Raw genomic sequence first — 10,971 nt, forward strand, 5'->3', positions numbered from 1 at the left:
CCCGGCGCCCCCCCCCCCCCCGAGTGATTCTTTGTGGAAGAATGACAGGGTAGGTAGAAACCACCTAGGAGAGAGGTGGGCCTGGTCCCTGGTCGGTGTCTGTGGTTATTTCATAATAACACACTTAACGAGATTGAGTATTTGATTTGAGACTGCCACTGGCATATACGTACTAACCGCCGTGCGAGATAATGGTATATGGGACCATCGGCGTCGTACGCTTTCTCCCAAAAGCTCTACAGACATCACAGTTGAGCGGCACGAGCCCGGGAGATCCGTAAGTGCCTTCTTTGTATAAAGAGGTAGCTAGGATTGGTCCCGTTCGTCCACGCAACATGCAGGAGAGCTTAGGGCGATCGGCCCATGACCCCTTCGGGCTTAGGATTTAGACCGGCGCATTGACCTCTCTAGAGAGTCTAGGTAGGACTACAGCGTGTCGATTATCCGAGACCGAACATTACTTGGAAAAGTGTGTCCGGCCAGAGGTAATCGAGTGTATCGGGTAATGTGGTCCACCCCTGCAGGGAAGTAATCTATTCGAATAGCCGTGTCCACGGTAACAGGATGACTTTGGAGTTGTATCCCAGCCTCTTACAACTAAAATCGGATACTTGTTAAAACACACCCAGATAAGAGACAGATACCCCCGGTGATCACTTTCTCTCAGGGAGACGAGGAGAGGATCTCCAGGCAGGAATATTGCTATATGTTCATATAAGACGATACTATATACGCTCCTCTCTTCTACTGCTGAAAGATGTAGTCTTCGATAGGATGAGCTTCTCCCCCTTTATTCTGGCATATCTGCGGCTTAGTCCACAGATACTACCCCATTCCTTTGATACCAATGCATATCTAGTATAGATCTGATGTAAGTCTTGCAAGTACTTTGGATGAGTACTCACCGTTGCTTTGCTCCCCTTTTCATTTGACCCAGTTGCTGCAACAACTGGTAGCACCGCAGATGCAGATTTCCCCGATGGTGCTTACTACGTAGAGACCGATGACTAGGAGTAGTCCAGAGGTCCCAGGCAGGAGGCCTTGCCTTTCGATCTAGAGTCGTTGTTTTGCTTAGCCTTCTTAAGGAAAAATTTGTCTAACTACGTCTGTACTCGGATAATATTTGCTTTGATTTTGGGTCCTCGTGGCCCTGGCTTGTAATATAAAGATTTATGTTTAAATTTGTGTCGTAGAGTTGTGTTCTGATATGGACTTGAGTCATCGTTTGTGGTCGTGCATGATGCGTATATGATTAGTGCACGATTATAGACGGGGCGTCACGGGACAACCCCTGGGATAGGTGTGGAACCAAAACAGGTTTTTGAACCAGCTAAGGTGTGAAAATGATTAAGAAACTATTTGGCTAATGCATGGTTGCCTTGGCAAGGTAAAAGCCAAATAGAATTCCCGCGCAACTTTGACAGCCTAGACACTTTCCACCAAAATGGCCAGAGCTTTGGCTACATAGCACCAAATGATGCACAATTTTTTGGGTTGGAAAGTAGACTTCAAGGAGCTTCTGATGATACTAGATGATACCCTGCACATTGTTGCGGGATAGTACGCCAAATCGACACAAAAAAAAATCCAAGGTCAACAATGTAACAACATAGAGTTAGGTTCTCTATTGGTAGCACACTCGGTCATGTGGATGCATGATATCTTACCATCAGTCACTCGGTCAAGCTCTTCTGATGGGATCATGGTCCTAATGACATTGTCCTCAATGGCACTGCTATCTCGACGTTTTTTGATCCAGTTACTCAATACCAAGATGCTCCATTTGGTCCAACTTCTGTCATAGACCAAGAAGCTACCGCGACCGCTCTCATGACTTCAACTTCTTTCTTGTTTCAGATTCTTCATTGGCATCTTCCTCGAGTGGGTCGGATGAGTAGATTGCCATTTGTTTCTCAACCTATTTGGTCACATGCTTACAAAGGTGGAGAGATCAATGTGTTAATAGCTTCATGGTTCCTTTGGCGGGTTTTGCCTCGGGTTTACGACACTTGCTACTTTGATTTATCTCTTAACGCATTGTAAACTCTTTATGTTGTGCTAATATATAACCATTAAACAAGTTATTCCTCGTGCATGTTTAAACTGCTATCTTATATGCATATGGTTATTCCTGAGAGATCGTTGTTGTATGCATTTTATTATTCCTCTCAAGTTTATCTTATATGTAATGCATGCCCTCAAATTTCAAGACAGAGGATCTCCACGGTTTCAACACTTCATGTGCATTTGCATTCCAAAGCAAATTCTTCAATATGCACATCTTCAGTGGGAGCTATCTCTATGTCTTTGAATTTAGAATCCTCCTTCTTTTACTTTTAATTTAATTTTTCCTCGCTCGAAGCTTTAACTGGTATTGTCATCAATCTTCCAAAATGGAGGAGATTGTAAGTGTATATAGTGCCCCCTAGAGGGTTTTGGTTTATTGATGACAAAGTAGTTAAGGACTAATGTGTTTGTGAGTATACAAGGTGAAAGTCCTTAGGATTAGGTTTAATATGAGAGTTATGACCCCCTAAAAATTCTGGTGGCAATGAATATCTTTGGAATGCTTCTTCGAGGAACAATCAACTCGTTGCAAGGAATACGAAGTGTAGTGAAGACTTTGTTTTTCTAGTTTAATTTTCTTCTATTTGAGTCATAGGACAAATCGTACTATTAGGGGGTACTATTAGGGGGTCTAAGCGAAAGTTGAGATTGAGGTCTTCGATAATCCAAATGTATTTTTTTGAGCGAAGACTTGGATATCTCTTTTGAACGGATAGTTTTTCTTCGGTGCCCAAGGTGATATTCTTCGGTACGTCGAAGAGAAAGTCCTCGCCAGTTGAGTCGACTGACTTGTTCCGCAAGTCAAGTCATTGGTTGCGTTCGAAATCCGACCATTTCGTGACGTGTGGCATACTACATGTTGCGTGTACGTTGGCAGTTGGCTGGCCACCACGTCAAACGGTCATATCAGCCCTCAGGATTGCTCTCAGCCATAAATGGCCACCCACTTCAACCTTTGATGGTTGACTGCTCCGTGAGAGAATTAATTCGCCTGAGCAACCCATCCTCCCGGGGAGATTGAGAGAATTCTGGGAGGAGAAACCCTACAGCCTAAAATCTGCTAAGTGATTGAGCTTCACCAAAGAACTTGTCTTCACCCTATTACACTTGTGGACTATGCATAAACTTGTCTTCACCCTATTACACTTGTGGACTGTGCATCCACTAGACGACTTGTCTTCACCCTATTACGCTTGTGGACTGTGCATTCACTAGACGGTTATCTATTCAAAAGCGTCCAAAAATAGTTGTGGATTGCCGAAGAACATGTCTCTGAGTGTCAAAGAGATTACCTTGAAGATATATCACAAGTGATTAGGCGATGTCTCAAAGACTTTAACTCAAGGTAAATAGGGTGAATACTTGGTCTTCTCAGTTTAATCCTGACCCCTCCAACCAGACTTATATTAGGTGAACACATGTTTTTCCGAAGAATTTGTGGAATCTCCCATTCACCCCGTTCGATACCTGATCCTACAATCACGAAATAGGCTTTCGGCCCATTATATATAAAGCAACGCAAGGTTTTACATGAACCATACAACAAATAGCATGGTCTGCTGGAAATCAACTACAAGCAAAGAGAAAGTTGGATCCAGGGGCACTTCGCCTAAGTGCATCACAGTTGCTTGTACATCACAGTTCCTAATACATCAAGGGAGAAAAAGGGTGGAGAAGTGCCTTGCATGGCACTCGTTTTTATTGCTCTTATGATCTCTTCGCGGCCTCGTTGGTTGATTCCAGACTGATGCAAGTAGCCCTGTCCCTTGGCACACATTTCACACCTGCCTGCAGGGCAACCCAAACAGAGTCAACTACTTACAAGAAGAGTGCTAAAAATCTCGAAGTGAATGTATAGGATACCAGTGCATGGTTTGTATGTACCAACTGTATTGCTGCATTTGCATCATGTTTGGTTTACAACATGTTCATAGTTCTGAAGCAAAACATTACTGATTGCAGACACCGAGGTGTGTATGATGAGACAACTTACTTCATATGACTGTTCCACTAGGGAGTAAAGCATCCTTGATCACAGTTACAATGCCACTTTTGATGAAGTATCCATCTGTCTCCCTTGCCGCTTCTTGAACATTGTCAACATTGATTATCTACAATATACCAACGAGTCCAGATCACTACCAAAAACAACTCACAGTGCGTGATATCATGTTGAAGGAAATGGATATACAATATATGATATGTTTGGTTGGTTCACAGGATTATTAAAACGTAGGAATAGAAGAAGAACAATGGCAAAAAATAGGATAGGAATGCAAGTGCAAAACAACTTTTCACACTAATATAAGTCTTGTTCTAAGGAATAGAACATAGGACAACAACAGCAAAGCCTTTCAGTCCCAAACGAGTCGGGGTAGGCTAGAGTTGAAATCCATAAGATATCGAAACCAAGTCATGGTTCTGGCAGTGGACAACTAACTTACTCGCACCCCTGTCCATGGCTAAATCTTTGGTGATATTCCAGTTCTTAAGATCACTCTTTAGAGACTCCTCTCATGTCAAGTTTGGTCTACCCCAACCTCCCTTGACATTATCAGGACGTCTTAACCATCCGCTAAAGACAGTCAAATCAAACTCAAAGCACATGAAGAACGATAACTAGGATGGAAGTCAAGTAGATTATAAAATTCCTGCTATTTTCTTTTCAAAATGTGATCAAAGGAACATTCCTCCACTTTTCCTTTGAACAAAACGATTGAACAGTGTTGCTAAAAGAAAATTTCCTATTCTTACATTTTTTTTTCACTTTTCCTATGAACTAGGCAAGGCCTAAAGCTTGTTATATAATGGTTACATTTTGGACATTACCATGAGAAAAGTTATGTTCGAGTTACATATTCAGTATGACAGTGTTGCAGTGGAAAAAAAAAGAGAAACCAATAGATGCTTAACCATCAGTATATTAATATGGCATACCATCACGTTATCTCCAATACGAGCATTCTTGTCAATTATTGCTCTTTTGATGTGTGAATTCTTTCCAATACCAATGGGAATGCCACCTTTTTCAGCAAGGAGTTTCTTATCAGCTTCAGTCTGTTGAACAAGAAAAGAAAGGGTGAGTACATCACTTTGCCAGAAGCATATTACACCTGTTTGATTTTACCTCATAGTAGTCCGCACCCATTAGCAATGTGTCCTCTATTATTGCCCCTTCAGATATGCAGGACCGGAGTCCAACTACTGAATGGTGTATCTTGCAGTTCTACGTGGACAGCAAAGGCAGAGGGAACATAGAAGCCGTTATTACATACAGCATAAAAAATCACTTGAGAGAAGATATAACAATCACAGCCCATAAATAAGTATAGATGGTTTTGAAATATGTCTTTAAAAGCTTAAAGTTCGTTAGCATGAAATGAAACACCTGAAGAAGGTTAGCATACCGAGAGCCAACTGAAAAAGGCTACTTACTTTAATAACACATCCTTCACCAATAACACTGTCTGTCACATCAGCATCAAGAACCTTTGAAGGAGGCAAGTGTCGAGGTTGTGTGTAAATGGGAGCAGAACGGTCATAGAAACTGCATTCAAATTGAACGTATACAATAAATCAACAGGGGACAATTCTAACACTTTACATGCATGAAATTTCATTATTTTTGTCCACAACAAGGCAAAAAGTGAAAGCACACCTGAAATCGGGTATTGGCTTTTTGGTAATTCCCAAATTTGCATTATAGAATGCCTCGATTGTACCAATATCTTCCCAGTAACCATCGTATAGGTATGCTTGTACCTGTCGGCAACAATAACAAAACTCTTAAGAAGCACATATCACAACTATGAATGCCAATGGAACTGCAAATCCCCTTTCTTACGATAAACATATGACTTGACAGTTTCTGTGAAGCTAAAATGATTCAAATCATAAAAGCAGAAGCAGCGAAAGGAAACTACTAACTCAATGAGCTTTGCATACCCTCATGCCAGTGCTAGTTGCACCAGGAATAACCTCACTTCCAAAGTCATTAGCTCCAGGAAATTGCTCACGGAGAAGCTGAAGCATCACATGTTTGCTAATAACATAGATACCCATGCTAGCAATATAAGGCATTTCCTTTGCCCTCGCATCATCAAGGCCAAGTATGGTCGTATCAACCTACAAGATCAAAACAGGCAGCAACATGGTGTAAATGCATTCAACAGAAGAGCTTTTTGGTGTAATAAATGATGGTTCACAACTGTATATCTGAAATTAGTTAGAAAGGCACAGCGTCAGTGTACCATTACAAGATCAAAACAGGCAGCAACGTGGTGTAAATGCATTCAACAGAAGAGATTTTGTGGTGTAATGAATGATGGTTCACAACTGTATATCTGAAATTAGTTAGAAAGGCACAGCGTCAGTGTACCATCATAGCTTTCAACTGTTCTCCTTTTGGTTTCTCTGCGAATTCAATTATCCTCCCTTCTTCATCGATTTTCATAAGGCCAAATGCAGTTGCACGTTCCTCATCCATGGGCAACGCAGCAACAGTAATATCAGCATCTGTTTCTCTGTGTGCCTGAATAAACTTTTCATAGTCCATTCGGTACAGGTGATCTCCGGCAAGAATTAGATACTCCATAACATTATGCTCCTCGAATAGCCACAAGTACTGCCTTACAGCATCTGCAGTACCCTGAGATAAGATGATAAGACAAAGTGAATACCCTGCAAAAGCTTGCATGGGATCCTAGAAACACTTTATGTTGATAAGAAAGGCTTATGATCATCAAGAAGTGAGCAGAGCTCACTTTGTTAGGGGAGTGGATCTACAGCCCAGCCACCCAGGTTCAAGTCCTCACGGACATGACTTTGGTTCTTATTATCTAGAAAAACGCTGTAGGGTACTGGTTTGACATAAACTAGCAGAAACTGCATGTAGCTGTGTGGTATAACACTCACAATCTAAACCAAAAACTATGATGAATAGTATGTTATAACGGCAAACATATGAAAGTATGAAACATAGTTTGATCCGCTATGTTTACTTATAAATGATGATGACTGGCTAATGCTCATAAGAATCAAAATCAAAGTTACATCACTAACCATTCACGTATACTAATTCTAAATTCGTAACTAGTGAACTTGTTCAGGACCAGATCCTGGTACACAAAACAGATTCGTATAATACAGAAACACTGTTAAAATCAATTTGTGAAAATTTCTGAGCATCTCTACTTGAGCTTAAAACTGTCTTGTGATAGCATGCTATCAAGAAAAAATAAATAGAGAACTATTAGGGTAGTATTCAACTAACAATTCTTATAATCTATATCAAGGTTTTGTAAAAAGGAATACTGATGACGCCTTGGAACAGTTTGTTTCTTTTTTATTCTGGATCTTGAAAGGCTGGCCCTGGGATTTCCACAGAGGGCTTAGTGAAATTCATTCGTGGTGAAATGATACAATCATGCGTACTTATGAAGGAATTATAGATTTTGCCTTCTTCTAAATGCTAACATGAGACAAATTATGATCATCAGTAGATGAATCTCGCATTTCAGATTAAACAAAAACACTTAAATAACAATGAATGAGATACCTGAAACCAGTCAGGGTTATCTGGGCTCTGCTGTGCAGCAAGGACTTCAACAAATCCTTCATTCTTGTAACCTCCAATGTTGCTCCCATAGGCTCGTGAGAGATGACGATTAAGAGAAGCTGAGTTGAACTGCGTGAGCACATAGATCTTTGATATGTTGCTGTTCAGACAATTACTGACAGGAATATCAATAAGCCTGTAGTTGGCACCCAATGGCACTGCAGGCTTCGCACGCTTCTTCGTCAGGGGATACAATCTAGTCCCTGCACCACCTCCAAGAATAATTCCGAGAACACTCTGCACAAACAGCAGAAACTCATCAATTGCCTATTGCAAAGTAAATCAAACAAAGAACGAAGAAACAAGTGTTCCAGGCGGTTGGCATTGAGTTCAGCTTGTTTATCACCAAAAGAGATCATGGAACGAATGCAACATGGGGCAACAAGTTTATCCAATAAATTGGAGCTACAATATCTAGCAATCTTTTGTAGATAATGGCCGGCTGGCTGGTGAATAGTTCTGACCTTTTATTTACCAATCAAGCTGAAACTTATGTTCAGTTTTTTTTTTCGAATATGGGTTTAATCGGACGTCAGATGTCTCAATCAGCATTGCAGCTGAGACATGATCCAAGTTCTTCCTGTTGTGCATAACTTTTTCACATCAATTAGAGTCTTCCATCAGCACAGAAGACCCCAATCTATCATCGCCTAAAACTCGTCTGGTTGTATTACTTTGTTTAGTTGTGTTGATGTCAGAACGGTTTGTGAGGAAGAGAGGCAACCACCATTGATTTGCACCACGTGGAATAGACTCTACTGCCCTTTTTAATTAAAATGAAAGGGCAAGTTTTAATCTCCACCACATCCGAAATCGTAATGTTTTCTGAAGGGGTGTACTGAAGCAGAACTCAAAGAAGAAAACTGAACAAGTTAAAAAGAAAAATCCAAGAACTTGATCTGATTGCCAAGTATAGTCTTTAAGAGCCACATGCCATGGATCATGCCATCTTCTTTATGAATTTCTTATGGGGCTCACACCCACACCTATTGATTAAGTAGGACTGTTCAACAAACGTCCACAGTTGCCACATTTACTGAAATCTAGTAAAAATAAACAATTGGAGCCAATGAATATGTCCACATGATTAGTCGCCAGAAAGCTCCTGCTATGCGCTAGCAAAGTAGAGTAGTATTTTTTGATCATCTCTAATAAATGTCCACATGAGAACACAAGGCGTGAATCACATTTGCGCATCTAAATTACCGAGGCAATAATTTCCCGCATGTATCAAATTCTCATCCGGAAAGATACGGACGCAATGGATCAGGGCGGCGAGACAAGACTAGGCGGCAAGCGCCGCATTTGCGCACCTATGCTAGGCGAGGCGACGTACCGTGCTTGCGTCGGGGTCGAGACAGGTCTGGGAGCTCTTGGAGTCTGACACGGCACGTGGGGAGAAGAAGAAGGGCCGCCGCGGAGCCGGACGCGCGACCAACCCGCGCGGGCGCTGGCGCCGTCCTCGCGGCGCGCAGAGGAGGCGGAGGGAGTCGCAGGAGGTGGACGCGGCAGCGGTCGCGGCGGAGGCTCGGTGCGGGGGGATCAGGATCTTGGAGGGGGAGGCGGCCGCGGCCATCGCCATTGAGGTGAATGACGAGCTCGAGTCACGGGGCTCCCGTGGCGAGAGATCACGAGGGGGAAGGGAGAGAGATACGCCTGACACCGAGTGGTGCAGTGTGGCTGAGTAAATTTAACTAATCTTTTCGCAAGATCTTTCCATTTTCAGTTTTTTCCCATTTTTCTTTTGGAGAGAGAGAGAGAGAGAGCGCGCTGCGTGGGAGTGAGAGGGAGAGAAAGTGAGTGAGATTGTCAGCAGGTCACTTTTGGAATGATCTCCTTGGGGTAGGACATGACCACGATGATTTTGGACATATCACTTGTAAAATAAAATCTCCTCTTAATTATCTTGTCACTTGGATTTTTGCTACTTGACGGGCTAGCACATACTTTCTCCCTTCCGAAACTTTTGTCATAGACTTATTTAAGATACGAATGTATCTAGTTACGTTTTAGTATTAGATACATCTGTATCTAAACAAATTAAGACAAAAATTTTAGGACAAAAGTAATATATAAGAGGAAGCATTAAGAAAAAATAGCATTGTAGAATCAACTTTTAGTCCTTTTTCCATACAAGTGAGGTGCACACATAGCTAATAACATACTGCTTAATTCAATGCAGGCTCTTGTGGAAAATCTTCTAATTATGCTCGAAGCTGCCCTAAAGAAGCCTTTCTTAGAACTTTATAGAAATAATATTACTGCATATGAAACTCGAAGCTGGAATAGAAAATGAAAATCATGGTTAAGATAGTTACTACTTACATCATTAGCATGTGGATTGAGATCTGCATGCTTCGATGAGCTCTTATGGCCATCAACGTTGCATTGTTCACGCTTGGAAGGGGAGGGCGAGGGGAAGGTTTTAGATGCCAAAGGCATATCCATTGCCGAGGGACAAACAATGAAAGTATATAGATATTGAGTGATGTGTGAGCAAACTGTTCTCTAATTTATAGGTGAAGGAAGTATATGCACGTATAAAAAGGTGCACATGGATATCCTTATGCGACGAAATTAGTTGTTATGTGACAATCTGTAAAGTTTTTGACTTTCTAGATATGCTCTTCGCTTTATTGGCAGCAAGTTTAGCCACATACAAAAAGGCACATGGATATCTTTGTGCGACGAAATTAATTGTTATGTGACAAGCTATAAAGTTTTTGGCTTTCTTCATATGCTCTTCGCTTTATTGGCAGCAAGTTTAGCCACATAAAAAAGCACACATGGATATCTGTGTGCGACGAAATTAGTTGTTGTGTGACAAGTTGTAAAGTTCTTGGCGTTCTAGATATGCTCTTCGCTTTATTGGCAGCAAGTTTAGTCATACAGAAAGCACACATAGATCATTTTTTCGAGAACACACCCAAAAATGGCGTACAACTTTTATGAAAGAAAGGACAAAGATGCCCACCCTACATAGCGGCTTACAGCTCTTGAAGGAAGGATCCAGCTAGCCCACAACAGAAAACAAAAAGGCTACTCCTCGCTAATGACTACCGATGTGTCAGCGTGGAAGCACGATCACCTATGAGGCATGTGTGCCCCTTTGTGGTTTGGCATGGGGACGGCCACGTTGCACAAAGAGCAGAAACAGCAGGGGATAGCATAGCGATGGACTCTCTCTTTTTACCCAGGTTCGGGGCCGCTTTGCAACGTAAAACCCTACTCCTGCTGTGGTGGTGGTGGATTGATTTGGGGGAACATGAAGGCTCGACGCGCTCTGG

General features: G+C 41.9%; 1 protein-coding gene across 2 annotated transcripts; it reads right to left on the reverse strand.

Moving 5' to 3' along the window:
• Nucleotides 1-3,541: 3,541 nt before the first annotated feature.
• LOC109735794 (glucose-1-phosphate adenylyltransferase small subunit, chloroplastic/amyloplastic) lies at nucleotides 3,542-10,196 on the reverse strand. 2 transcript variants are annotated; one of them, XM_020294994.4, is made up of 10 exons: nucleotides 10,010-10,196; nucleotides 7,625-7,921; nucleotides 6,446-6,715; nucleotides 6,013-6,192; nucleotides 5,726-5,829; nucleotides 5,503-5,614; nucleotides 5,195-5,293; nucleotides 5,005-5,124; nucleotides 4,061-4,178; nucleotides 3,542-3,855 (listed from the first exon to the last, which is right to left on the reverse strand). In XM_020294994.4, exons 1-9 carry the CDS (start codon nucleotides 10,130-10,132, stop codon nucleotides 4,062-4,064), a joined length of 1,422 nt encoding a protein of 473 aa, XP_020150583.1. In that variant the 5' UTR covers nucleotides 10,133-10,196; the 3' UTR covers nucleotides 3,542-3,855; nucleotide 4,061. The 2 variants fall into 2 exon arrangements, with proteins under 2 accessions (XP_020150583.1, XP_020150582.1); XM_020294993.4 differs by lacking the exon at nucleotides 10,010-10,196 and adding an exon at nucleotides 9,021-9,386.
• Nucleotides 10,197-10,971: the final 775 nt, after the last annotated feature.

This window comes from Aegilops tauschii, chromosome 7 (assembly GCF_002575655.3).
Source record: "Aegilops tauschii subsp. strangulata cultivar AL8/78 chromosome 7, Aet v6.0, whole genome shotgun sequence".
NCBI lineage: Eukaryota > Viridiplantae > Streptophyta > Magnoliopsida > Poales > Poaceae > Aegilops > Aegilops tauschii.